The sequence below is a fragment of the Alligator mississippiensis genome, chromosome 16 (genome assembly GCF_030867095.1).
Source record: "Alligator mississippiensis isolate rAllMis1 chromosome 16, rAllMis1, whole genome shotgun sequence".
Lineage (NCBI taxonomy): Eukaryota > Metazoa > Chordata > Crocodylia > Alligatoridae > Alligator > Alligator mississippiensis.
In genome coordinates, this window is record NC_081839.1 from 4,787,146 (window position 1) to 4,808,296 (window position 21,151).

The 21,151-nt window shown below is 45.3% G+C and overlaps 1 protein-coding gene across 3 annotated transcripts in view; it reads right to left on the minus strand.

The window, feature by feature from the left end:
* Window positions 1–21,151, minus strand: part of KDM4B (lysine demethylase 4B) — a 147,028-nt gene that overhangs the window by 58,460 nt on the left and 67,417 nt on the right. For 2 of the 3 annotated variants that reach the window (XM_014604920.3, XM_014604922.3), the window contains exon 9: window positions 17,235–17,372. In XM_014604920.3, the coding sequence (XP_014460406.1) occupies window positions 17,235–17,372 (138 nt within the window). Of the gene's footprint in view, window positions 1–15,924; window positions 16,032–17,234; window positions 17,373–21,151 lie in introns of those variants that run through there. The other variant, XM_059719690.1, reaches the window with a different exon arrangement.

Here is a 21,151-nt window from a genome sequence, read left to right on the forward strand (position 1 = left end):
GCAAGAGCAAAGGTGATACATTAAAATTGGCACTTCTGGGCTTCCAGGTGGAAGGTTTTGCTTAGCTGAAGTCAACCACCAGCAACATGTAAGATCATCCAAGGGAAAAAAAAAAAAACCACACACACACAAAAAACCTAACTTCCCTTCATGCTTAAATACAAGAAAAATGCACACACTCAAAGCTGAAGCTCCTCCAATTGTTTATCCAGTGCTAAAAACAGGACAGAAGCCTTGACTTGAAGCTACTAAATATTGGATTTTCCATTATATGGGGGTCATAAAAATTGCTTTGCAAGCAAAATGGCTGCTTTCAAGGAGGCTGAGACAATCCTACTCAGTAACTCATTTGTAAGGAGAAAAACAGTACCTTACTGGTGTAGCTGCCACTGCAGGGATCAGCTCCCTCCAAAATGGGAGCGCTCAAGGAAGGGCAGGAGGTTTTGGCTATACTGAGAAATGCAAAGTAAGACGCTCCTCGGCACCCTCACCTGGCTGCTTGCCTTCCTGACCTGATTCAAGCACGTTATTTGAACCCTCGTTACTACTCCCCATGGTAAAGTGCCCCCCAAACTATGCTTCCTTTTCCCTTACTCCCACATTAAGCCCAACTTCATCCAATTCCCTGCAGCAATGCCCATCTAGATGGGCAAGTTTTCAACAGCAGCCAAGTCCCGTAAGCGGCAGGAGAGGACAGGTGATTCTCAGATGAATGAGTTAACGTTTGAAAAAATACAAATGAAAATACGAGCTGCAAACGAGTAGCTTGTGTGTTTACTGGCTGGCTGTTGCCAACTTGTGGGAAGGAAGATGAGCCTTGACCCCCTGTTTCTAGTGTAATTATTAGCATTGCAGTACGTCTCGACAACAAACCAGTTCATTAGGAAACCCACTGGAAACCCTCCGCAGAATTTCATAAACAAAACAATTAGACAAAGACTTCCAAGGACTCCCCCTGGTCCTTGGCTGCGAGGCACGTTTCCTCTCTCCTTGCTTCTGTAATGCTCGATGCACACTGCTCCGAGCAGGGTGGTGTTAGATAGGTGGCCTACGGTGTTAGACAGGGGAGGGAGAAGAACCGCGGGGTAGCGAAGGAGGGTCAGATTTACCCCACTTTGCCAGTCTGAAAGACCACGCTTGCTTAGGAAACTGCATCGCAGGCTGCACGGAGCAGTGTTTCATGCTGGGCAAAATTTTAAAAGCTCGTATGCTTCGCTTACCTTGCACCAGAAATTTCTCCTGCTACTTTACCTGAAGAAAGAGTAAAGCTACTGTACACCTTCCCCAGCCCTGAAGGATTATGCCAGCTGCTTTCTACCCAGGCAGCTTTCATGGCTTTAGCCTTAAAACTATCCCAGGCACATGGGGTTCAGCCCTGAAGGACTATGCCAGCTGCCTGCTATCCAGGCAGCGTTCATGGCTTTAGCCTTAAACCTACCCCAGGCACACGTGGTTCGTTGTGCAGAGCAAAAAGAATTACAGTATTGAACAATTCCACCTCACTAGGATCCTGAGCTGTGTGTCCAAGCCAAAGAGCCCTAGCACTGAAGGGGAGATTGCTGGCAAAATCCTCTCCGCAGTGCTGGAAATGGGAATCCAATGAAATACCAACTCTGCTCCTTCCTGGTGTTCTTATTCCATTACAGGGGCTGAAAAAAAATCAACAGACTTCCTTATGAGTGCTTTATAAATCACCACCTGTTGGCTATCTTAGGCCATCGACCAGTAGGGACATGTTTCATTCTCTCCACTGCTGTGTCAGATGCACAGTTTGATGAAAGAAAACTATTACTTGTAATTCTTGCTCTCAGAAAGTATGCAATTTTAGTAGGTCACTACTTCCGAGCAGCTGCAAACCACAACATTTCGAAGTTCCCACGCTGCTATGCCACGGGTACTCTAGATTGCCTCTGCTGATGGAGACGGTAGTCCCACATTGAGTCTGGATTCTGCTTTCCATACGCTTCCCGTCTCCTGTAAGCTGCATTGCCACACAGGTGAAAGGGTGGGTGGGGAAATGCGATCCACCACCTTAAAACCCCATGCAATCAAGGAATGAAAAGATGGCAGCCATCCCTGTGGCAGCACAGATAGTTTTTTTCATGAGTCACTCATGGTCAAAGTGCCATACTTCAAAGATGTGCCCTGCCACACTAATTAGGGACAGTTCAGGAATATGCATTACCAACTGGATCAGTTGGGTCTTTTGGACCAGGTGGCCAGGAGTGCCCAGTCCAAGTCCATACCTGTACACAATCCCCTTTGCTTACTGATGTACTGAGGACTTGCAACACAGAATTGAAGCCAATGTTTTGGTAATAAGGTCTGACGAGGGAGACACGAACACCAAATCACCTGCATCTCAAGGATATTCATATTAAGTTTGGATTCCTTGATTAAAGGACACTTCTCTGTAAGTCTGCATTCCCCAGATGCTGCCTCCATCATCACTATGATTTAGATGGAAGGAATCGGGAAGTACTTTCCTTACTGTAAAGTAAGCTGTCCTTAGGCTGTACAAGGCCAGTGCAACCCAGAGGAGCACCAACATATGGGATGCTAGCTATACCTTAAGATCCCTGGAACCCCAGGAAAAATTAGCCATCCCCCATGGAGGTGCAAATCGCTGATACCACGAACGCTGCTGAAGCCAATCAAGCCAAGCCCTCGTAGCTCATCTTCAAACCTGCCAATGGAGCAACTCATAAGCAAAGTGTGAGACAAATGGTCAAAATGTGCCAAATCTATTGCGATCTATCACTTAAACACATGAAAACTCTTATAAAGGCATTCTCTTTCTTTTAACAAGGTCTGACAAACAGGCTCTGCTTTCCAGTAGAAGGTGGCCATGATCCTTTCTTCCTCTTCCAGTAAAATCCCCTCTACAATGCACAAGAGTACAGGGAACGCTTGCACGCTTACCATACAAGTATGGTATGGTACCATACAATGAAGTGGTCCACACAAGCCTGTAGTAACGCTAGCTGCTAGGAGATACTCTAAGATTAACCCCCTTCCAAAGGTTAAGGATCTAAAGCCTACCGGCTGTACCTCCAACAACAAGGATTCAGTATGGTGGGTGTTTGTATACAAGTAAGGGAGGTGGGAGATTATTCATCTAGCCTAAAAGACAAAAAGATATCACAAGCACCACCGGCCTCTCCGAGAGAGATGTGAAAAATGAAGTGTTTCCAGTCTTCTCACTCTGAATCCACATCTACCCGCAGATATTTTCAAAGCAGCATGCAAAGCTACTGCGTTATTAAGCGCAAGCAAGATCCGAAACCCCATGACAGAGATTAAGTAGTACTCGTCTCCAAGCCACCCAGTGAAAACTGCGCAACAGAAACTGGGAACTGTCACCAGGGAACCAAGCTGGAAGGAAATTAGAAGCGCGGCTGTCAGGAAAGACACATGATTAAACAAAATGAAGCTAAAAACCAGGACAGGCTGTTCAGAAGGGGAGTCTGCTCCAAGTGCACTCTCATAAAATGCAATCTTTTATTTTTTTAGGTGTTCTTCGTATATATGGTGAAAGAGTAGGCGGGTAATGAATGCTACACTTAGGATAGCAAAGGTATTTAATAAAGCATTTATGGAAGGCAGTGGGGAAGAGCGCCAAGGTGAAAAGAGCTCTTTTTCCTTATCCTTCCCCTGCAAACTGGCAAGGGAAAATTGCCGCTGGAGCAGACAGTCTTAGTACACGAATCATGTAGCAATACTACAGTACTCAAAAGAGTGCCCCATCAGTGCTCTCCTGATAGGGTGGCACTATCGTACAAAATGCAACAGAAAGGTAAGACTGGCTGAAGATGAATCAGCTCCAACGAGACTGGCAGAAAAGCAACAGCAAAAGAGTGTTTCACTTCTAAGGCCCTTGGGAAAAAAAAGAGGGCAGGAAAGCAGGGGCCCAGCTCAGCTATCAACTGATTTAACTAAGGTAGACAGGAGTGCTGCACAGAGAGAGAACAGGCTTTTAAACTGTAGTGACATCAGTTTAACATGTACATTCATCATTTCCAAAGAGCCACAAGCACAAAGTTGATCAATATGGACTTACTGCCATGCAGAAAACAAGAGAAAGAGAGACAACCCCCTTTCCTGTGCCTACCCATCCGCTCTCACTCGGCCTGAAACCCCCTCTGCCCTCCCCAACACAGACCCTGGAGCACATCCACTATGAGCACACCCCCCAGCAGAGAAACACTCCTGAGCCAGATGAACTGGATGGAGACGTGAGAAGATTTATCTTCCCTGAAGCACATTTACTGTGAAGGCATAAAGATGCATTTAAATTACACTTGTAATAGTTTTCTAGGATTCCTGCAGAGTTTGAGTTAGCTTCTTGTCACCAGCAGGAAAAAGCCCTGGGAAAAGATGCTTGGAAGGGTATGCATTTCTTTTACAACAGGCAGCGAAGTACTCCCATTCTTGGAGTATTAAAGCTGCTCCCAGTCACTAGGGAAAGGAGGAAAAGGGAACCACAAAGATAGTGGGAGCTTTATACACAACCCAACTCCACACTCCGGGTCACACGGAAGATGCGTTAGTCTGGAGTACAGCACAAAGGGCAGTTGTAGCCAGCATCACCAATCACAGGTATAACACACCTGTTCAAACCCACTACCTGTCAAGTATTACATTCTGATCTTACCTGAAACTCCTAACTGGAGAGGGATCTATTTCCTGAATCAAGGGCGCTATTCAGCTGGGATCAAGAACACCCGGCTCAGTATTTGGATTTCTGACAGGAGCCCACAACCAGAACTTGAGTCTTGGTGAAGCAGAAAACATACAACAGAAGTCAGCTCATACAGGGTAGTTATCAGCGTTAAGGGAGGGTCCCAAGCTGCAGAGCACTGGCCACTTCATGCTAATTCTACACACAGACACTTATTTCATAGTTTCGTAGTCAGGGGCTGGAAGGGACCTTACAGATCATCAGGTCCAACCCCCCGCTGGGGCCAGATCAGCCCAGCAAGATGGGCATCAAGACGCTTTTTGAAGATTGCCAGGGTGCAGCAAGTATAAAGCAGCTCACTCTACTTTCAAAGTGCTACCCTGTACTTACTGGGCGCATCTACACATTCATTAATGCACCTTAGATACTGCACATGTAGTTTAGTACTTGCTTAATGAAGGACTAACTAAATGCACAGTAACGAGCAGCGCTGGCGCAGTTATTTTGTGATGTTTATTGCTCATTAGCCTCATAACATTACGCAGTAGGCTATTAGCACGGTTTCTAACTGCCATGCTACCGCGCAGTGTTATTAGGCTAATGAGCAGTAGGCGTCTCGTGTAGACTGTGTACTAAGAATATGCATGTGAAGTTAGTGCAGAATAGCTAGTGTACTATAAATTCAGGCCGTACCTTAGTTTGAGATAACTTCCTTATGTAAAAAAAAGAAAAAACACACCTTACCTTTTCTCTTCCAGCCAAGTAGAGGTCAAGAGGCTAGAGACTAATCGGTGCTGATAATGCTCGGAAGTGATATAGCACTAGTCTTCAAGGAGCTGTACAAACATTAATTTTTAGTTCTACTGACTTGTTCCACTCCCTCTTAAGCCCTGCACATACATAACCAGAGAGATAATTATATTTGCATAGGGTATGCTTAGCTTTTTTTCCAACCCCCCACATTTGCCTTCCCAGGACTCTAATGTAATTGCTGCAACAGTACTAACGCTCTTAGGGGCATGCCCCAATTTAGCTAACAGTGAAGTCAACCAAATACACAACTCAACACTTACGGGCATGGTTTGGAAGTTTTTATTCAGTTTCTAACAAGTCAAGACTTTCACAGACCTCAACAGGAGAGCTGTGGTTGCGCAAAGGCTTGAGGTTTTATTTCTCTATCAACATCTGTCTAAATGTACAATATTGTCTTGATTAGGAGGGGGGAAATGAGGTTTCCTGAATAACAAACAGCACCGGCAATCCCTCAGATGGTAGGCAATGCCACTGCCACCCTTTCATCAAGACTAGAGCTGAACAATTCCTCTCTGCATTAAATTAAAATTGACTGGTTTGGACTTGCAGCCGTGACACCCCGGTGCCAGAACAGGAGCACTGGAGCCTCATCGCATCCAAATGTTATATGAGACCTGAGCCCAGTAAAGCCAGCTCCTCAGAAGGTACAAAGCCAGCTAGAGAGATCCCATGGCCCTCTTACTTTTGTCAAGCCTTTGGTTAAAATTCTCATGACGTGCAAGGACGGGAAAGGGAAGTCCCACAGCAACAAAGCAAATCTGCCTCTCACAACATTTTGCCTTTGAAGCTCATTGAGTTTCGATTATAACCCGAGGTGTGACAACGCTACGCAGCGTTCTTAGCTTGGGGACGGGCTTTACAAGAACGACTCCTGAAGGGCTGGGACCCCTTCCAGCACAATGGGACACATGATGCCCGTCCACGACGGGCTCCAAACATGCACAATTAAGAACGCTAGTGTCTTTCTCCTACCTCGCGCCATCTGAAATGCTAGGATTTTAAAACGTTGCTCCACGACCCACTCCGCTGAGGCCGTCAACAAGGAACTGGCTCTCCAGTTCAAGAATCCATAATTTATGTGCTCCTTGAAGTGAAGGGACCATTGTTGTGCTTGGTGGAACAGAGGTTCGGAGGCTGCTCTTTCCGCTTTCACAGCGACGTTCCCCAGGTGTCCCTTCGGCGTTGCCTTTTGATGCTATTCCAACAAAGCGATGCCAGCAGGGGAGGCAGAGACAAATGTAAGGAGGATTTTTCTTTTTTTAAGGGATTTTGGTAGTCTTGTGATACAAACCTTCCTCAAGCCAGGTGACCCTAAAGCTTCTACCTTCTGACACATGAATGATTGGGTCTTGTAGACAGATCAGGGACTCGTGTGCAACAGAAAAGCTGAAAGAATAAACTGCAACGAGCACATTCTTCATGTAGCTATTTACTGCAACCGCAAAGCACACAGCACCCTCTACGCCATAAATCAGAGGGTTAGCGAGGCAGAGAAAGAATGGGAGATCATGTCAACCCAGCTACCTCCGGATTCAACTGGGTCAGAGGCAGCTTTCCATTCCAGAAGGCTTGCCATCTCCCCTGGGCTCCTAGGTAATCATCCAGAGCAGGCAAATTTCCTACCAAACACGAGAACAAACAGTCCTCAAAAACAGCAGACACAATCTGGTTTACAATGTGCAGTAATCATGGCTCAAAGTAAACTATATGCTGAGTATCAGAATAGGCCTCAGCGGCAAACCAAGACTAGCAAAAAAAGTGGCTGCAACCTTCAGCAGTCACCCTTAAACCACAGGAGTGAGAATGGGGGCACTGCTGTTCTGCTTCATGAGCAGAAATCGCTCTCTCACCTGGCGTTTTACAGGGCTGTAACCAGACATCTCATTTGAGGTTGGCCTGACTGGCCCAGGGTCTGACCAGGAGTGGCTCAGTCATTTGCCCCTTTGAACCCGTATTGCTGCTCCACTGCCAATAGCTGGACCAGTCTGTCCCTGGATGACGCACGAGACCCCCAGATGCACACGGCCATCTTCCAAATAAAAGCTTTTGCATATGTTATCCTGCATAAGATCACAGAAGAGCAAGGCTGCAAGGGATCTCATGAAGTCATCTAGTTCAGACCCTGCTTAAGGCAGGATCCCTGCCTAAAACCACCCCATGAGCAGAGAGAGGTAGTTAACCACACTAGTGGGAAGCCAGGCAGAAGGCAGGGTAGCTTTACACCCTATAGACTAACTAAATCAGAGACGTACAGCATAAGCTTGCACAAACTCAAGCTCACTTCATTCCAGCCAAGTATCTGACCAACCTGCACTTGAAAATGTCCAGGGATGGAGACTCCTCAACTGTCCTAGGTAGCTTGTTCCAACGCTTGGCCGCCCTTGAAGTCAGAAAGTTCCTAACCTCCAACCTAATTTTCCCCTGCTGCAGCTCGAGTCTGTTCTTCCTAGTCCTACATCCTATAGCCACAGGTAAAAGCCCATCTCCATCATCTCTACAACTGCCCTTCAGGAATTTTAAGACTTATCATATTCCCCCTCCCTCTCCAGTCTTCTCATCTCCAGACTAAATCACCCTAGCTCTTTCAGCCTCTCTCACAAGTCATGCTTCCCAGGTCTCTAAACACTGTTGTACCTTGTGCTCCAGAGGGACTTGAAACGGGACAACAGACCTGAAGAACCCCAGCATAAAAGACTTTCTCCTGGGACAAGTGCAAATGTCTATTTACAGCTTAAGGGACTGAATCCGTGGAGGCAGAGCGAGCCTGGGGCTCGGGCCGACTCTCAAATGGCTAACCTGGTCCTTACCTTTGGAGAAATGGCACTGTCAACATTATTCCTCTTTATTACACAGAATAAGCTCCTTGATGCATATAGTAATGCAATACAGCAGGACTGTTTCACAACAGTCCTTAGTTCAACATGTAAAACAGTAAGGTACAAAGAAAGGATGTTTTTGCACGGGGTGGATGTGCATGCCTTCCAGAAACAAAACTCTGAGATTCAAGCTGAAAAAATTGTTCACTTGGAACAGCATTCAAGGTATCAAATGCAGCTCAGTTAATACATACTGCAATGCAATGATTCAGGTTTGATTTTGACCGTTTACAAGATACATATCCCTCTGCCTTATCAAAATTGTTCCTGCCAGCACCTCAGGAATTACATTCTTCGGGAACTAAATGGGCCTTTAAAAGAGAAAAATCCTCCTGCACCCATGTGTGTTGTGTAAGCAGTGCTTCAGCTGGCGCATTGCTAACTTGTTGCCCAGCTGTATTTATTCGCGTCGTACTTTACAGACAAGATCCATCATATCCAGGCGCTAAAAATCTAAATTAGATCTGTATCGCAGCAGCGGACAAGGAGGTATGGCAACAAGGGGGTCAGGAGCAGTAAACTATGTGAAATAAATACTTCTCCTAAAAGACCAATCTTCCCCCAGACGTGCAGGATAAATATACTGCGTGCACTCTTGCTCTCCTTGTTCTTCTAAAAAAATGGTCAAATCAACCAGGCCTGGAGTGGACAGTGCTAGTGTGGAGACCGGTAATGGAAAGGAAGCCAGGAGAAGACGAAGGCTGCTTGTGCCAGTACATGAAAGGAGTCAGGGAGACAAGGCAAATTGACCCCATTTTGTATTGAGAGAGAGAACTGAGAGCATCTTTGGAGTAAATGGGATATAACACGAAGCTATGAAAATGCCAGTCTGCAGTTGCAGGGATGCTATCCACTAATATGTGCTCTTAAGGTTATAGGGACCATCAGAAATTGCTCCCCTTCCATCTGCTTATTTCTAGTCTGGTTTGCTGAAAAAAAAAAAAAAAGACACCCTAGAAAAGCTGCTCTGTGAAGTGAACAGGAATTTTTCCGAGGCCGCAGGTTCTGCAAGTGCCTCTTGAATAGGGAAGACTATCAGTAGAAGCTGCTGCAGGGGAGGGAGGGGCCCCAGCCTGACAGCTCACTAATACTCGCTATAAAAAGAGTTATTAATGATCTACTTGATTAAACGTGATCCTACGTCACCCTCACTGACCGGCAGGGCACCTGAATAAACAAACAGCAAAAGCAAAGCCTGCATGAGCAGAAAGGCAGAATGGGACTGCAGGCTCACGTAGCACGAATATGCACTGCTGGAAGAAAAAGCTCTCAGGTGCTGTCTTTCAGCCGTAAGATCTCCTTGAGACTGTTAAACAGAATACGTAAATCAAATCAACCGGAGACCACTGCCGGAGCAGCCAGCATCCATGCGAAGATGGGGCAGAGGAATTTCTTCTTGCTATGTCCTTGTCTAAGAGGCTGCCTCCAAACACCAACCACAGATGTAGAAAAAAATTACTTGAATGTAGGTGCTTAAAACTGCAATGCTGTTTGCACGGTAAGAGTCTAAATGCCAAGGAATCCTGAGTACAAGTGGATACCTGAGAGGCTGTGCCATCCTTTTTTCCCCCCAAGTATTTTACTTTTAATCGTCTTGGTATGTAGCAGATGATTTATATGCAGGTCTATTCTAACAATGCATCTTAAAAAGCAGCATTTCCTGCAGGAGTTGGGTCTCTGTCTGGAAAACAAGGGAATCAGACATGGATGTCACTTTAAAGAGGTAGAAGGGGCTGGTGACAGTGCTCCATGATTACACGCATGAGTTCCCAAGCTGATTTCTGATCCCCTTCACATTTGATAGACCAGCGGCTGCCAGTGGCGTCACTCAAGGACAGCTCCTCCATGCTGATTAAGAAGTGGTTGAGATATGCGCCATCCAAGCCTTCTCCCTTGGGAGGAAGGCAAATGCAACAAGGTGCCCTGAGAATAGGCTTAGGCATTTACAGTGACAGCGATTCTTAAATCAGGGTACCAGGGCACCCTGAGGTGCAGGGGTGAGAAGATAAGTGAGGTGTTGGGAGATTAAGCAGATAAACTAAGTAGGTAAGTGGAGGCTTGGGCTTGCCCCTGCCCAGAGAATCCTCCATCCCCACTGCCATACCCCTCCCTAAGGAAGCAAGCACTGCAATCGATACATTCGTTTTTTTAACTGGATGCCACTTAATTCACAAAAAGTTAGGGAAGAGTGCTTCAAGTTCAATGAGGGGTGCCTGCCTTAAGTCAAAAAAGGTTGAGAATCACTGGAGTACAATATCAATGACAAAGCCTATCAGACTTCGCGCTTTGGGGTATATGATCACAACCACAGGACAAGAGTGACATTTGCCCCCAGCATAAAGCAGTATCGTTCACTGCGGGACACGGAAGAGCATGTGATACTTTCCCCGAAATCCCCAGAGACTGGCCATTATCAAACACACAATTAAGATGCACCCAAGTCCAGAATGATTCCCATATTGCAGCGCTACGGAAAAACGCACCGACAACTTCCTTTGTACAATCCAAAGCCAAGAAGGAGCTATGGAGGCTTCAGACCAAACCATTCACACAAAGGACGCTCCTCTAAATAGGGCTGTCAGTTTGGAAACATCTTCTCATTAAGCCCTGCTCCAGGAGCCAATGTACGCTCCCACGGTAGGAACAAATTTCCACCCTTTGGGGCTGTCATGCGTTTAAAATAGCACGGTGAGATCATTTCTGTTACTAGTTGCCCAACACTTAAAAGGAAACAAAACCCCCATCTACTGGCCTGTGAAGATAGGTCACCAAGTCTGAATTTTCATTCCTTTAATGACCTTGCTCATGTTACTTGAATTAGACTAGAGAAGCAGAGCCCAGCCGCCTAACCCATGATCTGTTCCACTGACACCTCCGGTTTTAATCACATTGCAACCAGGCCAGGAGATAGCCGTTTTGTTAGGGGGTATCTGCACACCACGATGTCATGGCTATGTACGCATGTGCTGGTATACAGATGATCCCTGCAGCACAAGCGGATCCCCAAGAGAGAAGGAGAGAAAGTGACTTTGTAGAGTGGAAACGAGTCAGGAAAAACAGAAAAATTGGAGGAAGGAAGTTCTCAAATGTCATCGATCTGGCATCGTCCCAAGCATCCAGGAGCAGTGACGAGGCCTGAAGTAGTTTCGGTAATGCAACACAAGGTTACAGTAAGCCTTTATATCTGTGATTCAAACAGCAAGCATTATTATTAGAAAGCGGGATGTTGAAGCCCTTCCTGCTGATCTATACCCATAAAAATAGAAATCATTTCAACAGTTCGGTAGGAGACAGCCCAGTAACCTTACTTGATAGAAATCAGTCCTGAGGATTTATATACATCTTGAGAGACAGAAAGGAGTTTTGTTTGTCACAAGCCAGTACCTGGCGTCGAAGCCAAAGAAGCAATTACTCGAGAGATCAGCAGACCTGACCTGAAAACAGCAAGCACCTGTTCTAATGAAAGAGCTGAAACCAGATCAGACCAGGCCCACGGGAAAAACAAGAGAACTGTTGAGCGCTTGCAGTGTCCTATCTCCCAAGAATCGGCAACACTCGGCTTCCCTGCCCGAGCCCGAGACATGCTAAGCAGATACAAGAGACAAACCGGAAAGCACAAATTTGACTCGACAATGCTACTGTGGACTGGCTCTTAGCTTAGCTAACAAAAGGATTCCTTGGTAGAGACCCCAATATGGTAAAAGGCCGCCTGCGAGAGCAAGCAGCTGACAGATTACAGCTCATAGAAAACCAAATATTCCTCTTGAGTTCGTTACACACGCTTCCACTACTCACTGACAGCATTTCCCATAAGCACCTCTTACAAAATTAATCTCTTCTAGGTTCTTAAAAGCATCGCGCTGTAACAGGACACCCAGCTATTTACTCGAGTGCCCGCCACCTTTAGCCAGCTTTTTGTACAAAGTATTTTCCGGCACAGGTTTACAGAGCCGCAAGGTCCATTCAGCCATCATTAGTAATCCGCGTAACTTTGCAGCCACTGTTGATTTTCTGTTAGTGCTGATACGTGTTCTGCTACGAACCGGTTGTGCTGTAATTGTAAACTGATCATTAAACTCGATTTTTGGATATAATGAATTTCTGGAGGCCAGGCAGGGCTCGCTGTAGTTGTCAGCCCATTCTGTCTGCCTGGCAGGCAGCTAGCGCTGCTCTAGCCAGGTTTTTCTGAGGTTGCCCTTCACAGTGGAATATGAACTCCTTCCTCAAGTTGCTCTTTAACATCTTTCCTTCCACCCACAGCTACGAAAGGCAGAAACTGTGTTGCGGAATAGAACAAAACGAAGGGCACGAGTCAACCGGCTTGCTGTGAAAACCAAGCTGTTACCAGCCTCTTGTGCAGTAGCAGGAACAAAAGTCTGGCGTGCTGGCAACCGGAGGAGAGGTGATGAAACCAACAGGCAGAGCCTGGTGTTGCTCGACTATTATTCTGTACTTCCAGAATGCGATTTGGCCCAGGAACCCTAAACAGCTATAGTGAATTCAGGAAAAAATTGCTCCAGTATAGATGGAAAAAATTACTCCAGTTGACTGACCCAAAGAGTCAACATAGCTGCTTTAGTCAGCTTAAAAAAAAAAAAACTGCACTGCCCAAAATCGCATCGTCCAGGACTTTCCTTTCTTCAGGAAGAGTGCAGACAATGTGAGTTTACACAAAGCACAGCCATTTGATATTTCATTAAATCCCTATTTAGCTTAAAATGAGATTCAAATGAACCTTTTGCCCTTATACGAGCAGAGCCCTCACACCTCATCTAAAATCTCCTGCCAAGGTACCAAAGGGTTAATTAACATGTGTGCCAATCCCGGTTTTGGCATTCGATGGAGACCTACAAACAGAGAAGAGTCACTGCGTGGACTGGAAATAAATTGGGCATCTCCTTCCACACTTCAACTTTCTCTCCCCAGATTTGCTCGGAGCTCTCCATGTTGCTTGTTCAGTAATTTCACGCTACGCCGCCTAACAACGTAAGCACGGAGGCTCAATCTAAAACTGCACTTCCCAAATGTCACTTGTTTGTGAACACATGGATGAGCCCAAAATTGCTTTTAATATTAGAGTGGTGCCTGATGGCACCCACTGTAGTTAAGGGTCTGTCAAAATCTGCATGACAAACCCCCATTTTGGGGGGTTTTCATAACTCCATGGCAATTTGCTACAGACAAACTTCCCATGCAAGGTCACCACAGATATGAACCGAGCTCATATCAAATCTGCTTGGCCATTTTTAAGCTGGAAGCCGACGAACCTCATTTAAGACCTCTTGCCGTTTTATGCTTTTCCGACGGCTCCTTTATCTTCAAAATGGGATCTCAGACTTCTGGGCTCCACCCTGCCCGTTACTCACCCTGCAGCACACCTTGGTAGGGGTCAGGTATTTGAACGGGGGAGAAGTAGGAAGCAGAGGTAGCTGCATAAAAGTATTGTTCGTCTTTTCTTCCCTTATAAAGGTTATTATTTGGTTAGTCGTCACTAATATCAAAATGGTTATCATTACTAGCTTGGAAGTCACGCCCAACTGGCAAGGTATTTACAAGGATCTTTTTCTTGAAATCACACAGTGGTTGTAGGACCACTGGGGAAGGCATTTGCACCACTCTCCTTCCTAACCCTGCCCAGAGCAGGTCTAGACAACACAAAGGCACAGTGTTTAACAGCCTGTTCACACTAGTCCCTCACCCTCTCTGCTACCAATGGAGTTGCAATGGTGAGAATTTCAAGAAGCGTAGCATACGTTAGGTTAGAGATGAAGTCTCTTACTTCAGCTATCATTCTAGCTTGGCGACTCAGCCAGAAAGCACTGCAAAAAAAAAAAAATCAGAATTTTTCTTTCGATCCATAATGGATGTCTGCTCCCCCCACCCTTTTTTTAAAATTAAATCTTAAATTATATAGGAATTGATGCTGCCTCTCTAGTATATTAGCCAGACGTTACTCAATCCATGCTCGGGCACCAAAGATGTTCCAAGCCAGAACAGCTACTACGACTATGAATTCCCTGGTCTTGCAGCTTTAAAGTGGCTTTGCGTCGACAGGATCTGCTCAGTTTTGATTTCAGCAGAAGTTTAGTTTAACGGCACTTAAAAAAAAAAAATAAGATGAAAAAATTGAAGTTCAACTGTACAAAGGAACGGGCTATGGTCTAGCCAACATCAGGGAAGAAAGCAACTAGAAACGACATGGCTATGACCAGCCCAGAGCTTCTCAAACTATGGTCCACAAGCTCCATTCAGGTGGTCCGCAGAAAGGTTGCAGAGCAATCGATAATACCCGTACTTGTAAGGTAAGACTACTGATATTCAAATATGAGTTGTGTGCTTTGATTTGTAGAACAAAAAAAATGTATTCAGTGGTCCGCCAAGGCCCTCAGCAATTTAAGTGATCTGCAAAAAAAAGTTTGAGAACCACTGCCCTAGCGTATACTTTTGTGGATCCCGGGCCATCAGACCTTGAAAAATTAATAAGAATGTATTGGAAAGAGGTTCAGTTTCCTGCACACGGCATAAAACCAGTTGGAAGTTAAGTAGAAGTTTTTCTCCATGGTTTATGATTCCCTAGTCAAGCATATTATGGTAGCTTTAAGTCTCCTTCTGAAGAAGTCAGCAGCAGCCCTATCTGGAGACACCTGTTCTATTGTGGCGCACGTGCTTGGAAATAATTACTACAGCTCTTGGCTAAAGCCCCTAATCTCTAGTGCCTTACCCCAGAATGGAAAAAAAATCAGTCTAATCTGAATGACTGTCTAGATCTGCAACCTCACTCGCACCAGCCCTACTACAAAAGTCAAAGCAGACTCGAGCTCAAGGAGGGAAGCGGGATGTGACAAGGCAAGACAGCGCTGGCTGATGAATTCTGTTCATGCTCCGAGCTATAGCGGCGCACGCTGGAATTCCCATCAAGCAGCCTCACATTTCCTCCAAACTGTCAATAAAAAATACTGCCAAGATGTATGTTCGTGGAGGTAAGGGGAATTTATTTTAGAACAAGTATAGAGTTCAAATGTCAAATTTGGCAGCTAATAACAGATCCCCCGAGACCACGAGCTGCAAATTACTGGAAAAATAAACGAGGCAGGCACTTCACCTTTCAGCGGCCTAAAGGGATGGGCACCTTTCTATGGGATGAGCTGCTCAGACACTGAAGATTATGGCATTCGATAGTCGTGGCCAGTCTGCCCGTGCCTGCTTAGGCAATGTCACAGAACACTGAGCAAGGAGGATGAGGATGTAGCAGAGAGAAGAGCCTCTGCAGGGTGTCATTAGTTACAAGCATCTCCCTCTCCTACCTGGACAGACTGTATCGATCCATTAAAAATTGAGAACTTGAAAGAAAGAGGCAAGGAAGATGAAGAGTAACTTTTCTTCAAGTCACCATGGTTTCTGGGATTTCACAAGTTCCTCGACAGCCGAGCAAGAAATGGAAACTAGGATGAGCATACGCAGCGTCTCAGGAGCAGAAGGAAGTGCCTCACATCACTGAAGCAGCAGCCATTCACATTGATTAACGACCATCAATGATTAGCAGGGACTAAAATTATGTCTAGGATATCCTGGCTTGGCTGAAGACGACAGCTGAAAGGACTACAGCTTGAAGATGAAAAGTCAGAGGGAGGGTGCTGTCAGGAACACGAATATCCCCAAACCTGTGAAGGGAGGGTTAAAAAACTTCATGATCAACTATCTACTCCATACACACAACACAAGCCACTACTAAATCTATATGCATCTCAGTGCCTCAATCCAGGGACCAAAGCAGTCGAGCTCATCATGAAAATCAGTGTTTAGGTATAGCCCATTTCAGACTTTGAAGGCGATATGGCAGAAATGAAGTCCTTCTCCATGTCAATTTAGCATTGCTTGGACAGCACCACAAACTCAACTGCTGTTACCTGTGTAAGAATTCATCCTCTCTCGCAACATGCAGGAAAACCAGACCATCACTAAAAAAGACCAGAAGTGCCATCTATCTCTATACATCAGCACTTGCACATGGCTTTCTGTGCATATCCAATGACTTGACTTACCACCCCTTCAGGACAAGGCATGCAAAATACCTCTGCTGTTGACTAGATCCACTCATTAACTTGGAAGCTCTCTCCTCACTGCCGCTGATGTGGATACAAATAAAGTAAAAAAAAGTGACAAAACAAATGAAGCATGTATTCTGCCTGGAAGGCCACCGGCTCTGGTGAGCTGTCAAAGGGAACAGCTCTGACTACTGAGCTGTCAAAGGGAACATGTTGCACAGAAAAGGGTCTCCAACGGAAGCCCTCTTACGGAGGTTTGTCCCAGAAACTGAAAGGCGCCGCATGCAGGTAAGCAAATGGCTCCCTCACCTCTCCCAGCAATTGAGACCTGAACAAAGTTTCTCACATTGCAAAAATAAAATAATAAATAAAAATCAATTATTTGCATGTCATGTGCACATTTTTGTCAAGTTTTAAACAGCTGCATGACTTCACCTTTCAACTTTTTTTTTTTTTTTCAATTGAGTACAGAGGATTAAAATACTGGTTACTCAGGGATAATTCATTCCCTGCAGTACTTAAGTGAGGTGGTAGATTTCTGCTTCACCCCAGCCACTAAAACATCACGTCAACCTCTCCCCCAAGTCTCTGCATACTAAAGCAACCCTCCCAATAAATGTGCATTAAACACCTTACAGGTAAGAAGACACAGACTAGAATGGCAATCATCATCAAGTGGGCATAAAACCCTGGAAAGGGCATATTCTTTGCTGGATACTATTTTCATTCTTACGTTTGTGTTTGCAGGCTTGTTCATTTATTTGCCTTTAGTCACCTAGAAGGAATTAGGAACCTGCTCCTCCAAGCAAAGACACCTACCTGAGTAGCCATTTTCCCATAGTCGATCCACCTCAGTGTGGCAAAATTGGTGGATTCTGCACAGTTGAAGCCATGATTGAAGCCAGCGTGGTAGCCATAAGGAAATGTGATCATAAATTCTCCAGCTTCTTGAGTGATCTGGAAGCAAAAAATGGTGGGGGGGGTGAAAAAAAAGATTAAAAAAACCCTATGACACTCCCTATGTTATCTAGTGGCAGAGGAGAGGCAAACATAATGGAGATAAACTGCGCAAAGCCCTAGGAAATGTGACTGAGCAATGTTCTCCAGAAGGAAAGAGCCTCCTTCGCAGTGTCATCATACAGGCTTATAAATAGTTAATCTTTAAAAAGGGGAAGAGACAACTCTTGAGTACTGATAGAATAATATACTTTAAAATCATTTCAATAAAGTATTTCTATTAAGAAGTTGTTTAATAATGGATAGCAGCAGTCAGCGACAGGAACCCTTGTCACCTTAATTAGTTAAATCACTGTTACCCAAAGGGTTAAATAACAAAAATAGGGCTATTTGTATCTCTTAATGTTCTGCAGAGTTCCTGAAAAATGAGCAATTAGGTTAAGGACAGACAAGTCAGCAGGGCCACCCAAACGGGATTTTCTTCCCAACTATGACCCACGCATTGCATTCACTCCCGCGTGGAAGCAACATTTTGGCTAGGGACAGCAATTACACATGAAGTGATTGGAAACTGGTTCAAATCTGTAGCACAACAAAGTTCAGTGCACATAAACCACTTTAAAAATGGCCAAAACCACTTTACAATAATCCCGGATGGATGCAGTATCAGACTTAACTGATTTAGGTTAAATCTGTTTATTGAACTTCCGTCCCAGATCCCCTCCAGATTCACATTAACTCGCAGTCCCCCAGCATCCCAGGATGCTTTGCATCTCCCCAGCAAACCCTCCCTCGCAGGGTGGGCAGGCTAGCCTTGACCCAAGCTGAACAGGGAGGCATGCTCTAGCGCCCCCTGGCTTCTGGCCTGGGCCACTGCAGACATGTGACTGCATTTCTGGAATCAAAAGTGAATGTCTGTTCACTCGCTTATCAGCTCAATCTACACAGCTTAGACTAACCTGTGAAGATTGAATCAATTCAGCCTTGGGCTCTTCGACTCTCTGTATTTAGCCTTCATGCATCCTGATTTTAAACTAGTTCACTATATCATCCATCCAGCCCTCCCCGAACTTGCATTTGCACATCCAGAACAGGAGAGACAATACTAAAAATGATATTCCACGATTTGTCTGCTTGTGCATGTTAATTTTGTTGTAATGTCATATTATATACAACTGATTTAAGGAGATTACAGGAGCTTCAGTCACAGAAAACTTCTGACTAGAGCTGTCATCTCAAAAGTCACTCAACATTACTGTCGCTTACACACAGCATTGATTATAAAGTTATTTGTCATCAATCTAGCGCTTGTACATGAACACTTCTACATGCACCCTCAGGAAGGTGGTATCGTCTCCATTTTGCTAAATGGGAAAGAGTCAAAATTTGACCTGACCCTGCCTTTTTGGTACTAGAAGTGTTGACAGATCCTATACTGCAGAGGTAATTGCATGGGAAGCAGCAACACTTGGGATTATTTCCTACCAGGGGAAGTCTCAACAAAATGGTTTAAGAACCTAAAATGGGATTTTAGGAACAGTCATCCATAACCTGAAAATATGTCTAGACAGTAAGAGGTGGCAAGTTAAAAAGAAATTTGACTTTTAGAGAAGTCGTGTAGGTTTCCACACAACTTCCAAATATAAGAACTATAAACAGAAGAGTTTCAACAACAAAAAATGAAAGTGAGTCAGAAAAGCTCTACAACAAACTCAGCCAGGCATGGAAAGCTAGCCAAGGGAAGAGTCCATTTTTTGTTGCGTGTTTCCCATCATGGATTTCATAGACGTTAGGGCTGGAAGGGACTGCGGATGGATCATCCAGTCTAGCCCCCTGCCCCAGGGGCAGGAAGTCAGCTAGGGTCCAAAGCATCATCCCTTTCCTCAAGTCTTGTTTAGTTAAGTCCTGCTCAAGAAAACCTCTTTCAGGCTGCCTTATGAACAAGGCAAACTTCTTTTTTAAAGCAAGGACTGTTAAAACTCCACGCTTAAACCACGACGCATAAAACAAATGCAGCAGACACCCAAAAAAGAGAGGAGGAAATTGGTTTTAAGGACAGGTTTATCCGGTCTCCCTGACAAGTCCCACCCAGGCCCTTCCAGTCTGCAAGCACCCAAGCTCAGTACTTGGCTAGGGGGTGCATGCCTCACAGCTGCTTTCAGGTCCAGCTGTCCTGAGATACAGAGGCTGCCTCGGTACAGCTCTTGCACGCTGAAGGACTTCTCTAGGTCGGGGGTGTTAAACTCATCTGGCCCCAGGGACTGGATGAGGGTCTCTGAGCCAGCCTGCAGGCCAGATCAGGCCACCCAGGAGCCAGCACACAGAGCCAGGTTGGGTGGGGGCACCGTATGCACATCGTGCCAGCCCCGTGCGATGGGTAGGGCACACTAGCCCTGCTCTGGGGCTTGCACTGCGGATAGTGCAGGTGCTGTCTGCAACCAGGGAGCTAGCACAAGACACATACTGCACAGTGACCAGCTGGACTGGCCCTGCACAGGAGCTGCATAAACAGCACACGCCCTGGACTGACCCTCTGTGCCATGGGCAGTGCCTGCAGCACCAGGTCCAAGCCGTGTGCCACACCGGCTCCACACAACAGATACAGTATGCAGGGTCAGTCTGAGGCCCACAGACCAAATCCTACGTGCAGTACTGCTTGCTAGTTAAATTTATCTTCCCTTGTATTTTGTTACGGGTTTTATCCTTTTCACCTCCTTCAAGGTATGGCATAAACTGCATCAGCAGGAGCTAAATTAAGGAAATATCAAGAGATTCAAAAAGGTCTTTTCAAAACAACTTCTCATTCTTGCCACACAGCAATGCTGAGGTTGCACGAGGTCCAAACACCAATACCAAGGCTTTCCAATGGTGTTAACATAACCAGGAAAAAAAAAGTATTACCAGGAAAAAAATCCCATACAAACACCTCTTCTAATAAAGACTCCTCTGGGTTTTCTGGGAGAGAGGTGCTCAGCGGTGGATTGGGGGGGGTAAAGAAACTCAGTTGCATTCCTTTTTGATTCCTGCTCTACCCAAACTTGAAAACCAGCTGCCTAGGAGAGGCAGCAGCATTTCTATCTAGGCAGCACAGAGGGCTTTTACTAGTCAATCGACTTCCTGGCTCATTATAATATACTTGATTTCTGCTAATGTCTCTTTATTCCACATATCCCTTCTCCTTTGAGTGGTCTTGCTGTTCCTCTATTCAAACTATCCTTTCTTCTGCAATGTCAGCTGTCTGTTAGCCATTCCTGGTAATATCTCTCTTCTGTTTCACAGCCCTGCAGACCGTTTTTAGCTCTAACTTAAAACTTTAACTCAGGTGTAATAATACCCACTCAGGTGTAAAAATGACTGACGGTGAAGTTTTGAAAGCAGTGTCAAGATGCCCAAGAAGGCTAGATTTTGTTTTACCATTCTGAATAAGAGCTGTACATTGAACTATAATACTTACAGGACTAATGAGACAATATTTGACAATGTTGACCACTTTTGTCTAGTTTCGTGTGATTTTTAAATTTAATATATTATCTAGCAAATCAGTGCATAATCCAATAAAGTTATAGTGGTTTTTGCTTTGCTCTTATATAGTGCTAGGCCCCTAGAGCATTAGTAAAGTTTCCAGTTGCTCTTTAACTGAAGAAAAGGGTCACGTTCTGCACGATGATGCTCCATACCATCAGAGTCCCCCTGCTCAAAATTCAAGATCCACCCGTACAGGTGCTCAAGGCCGATCCTTACTCAGCTCCACAGAACACCATCCCACCCAGCCCCTTCAT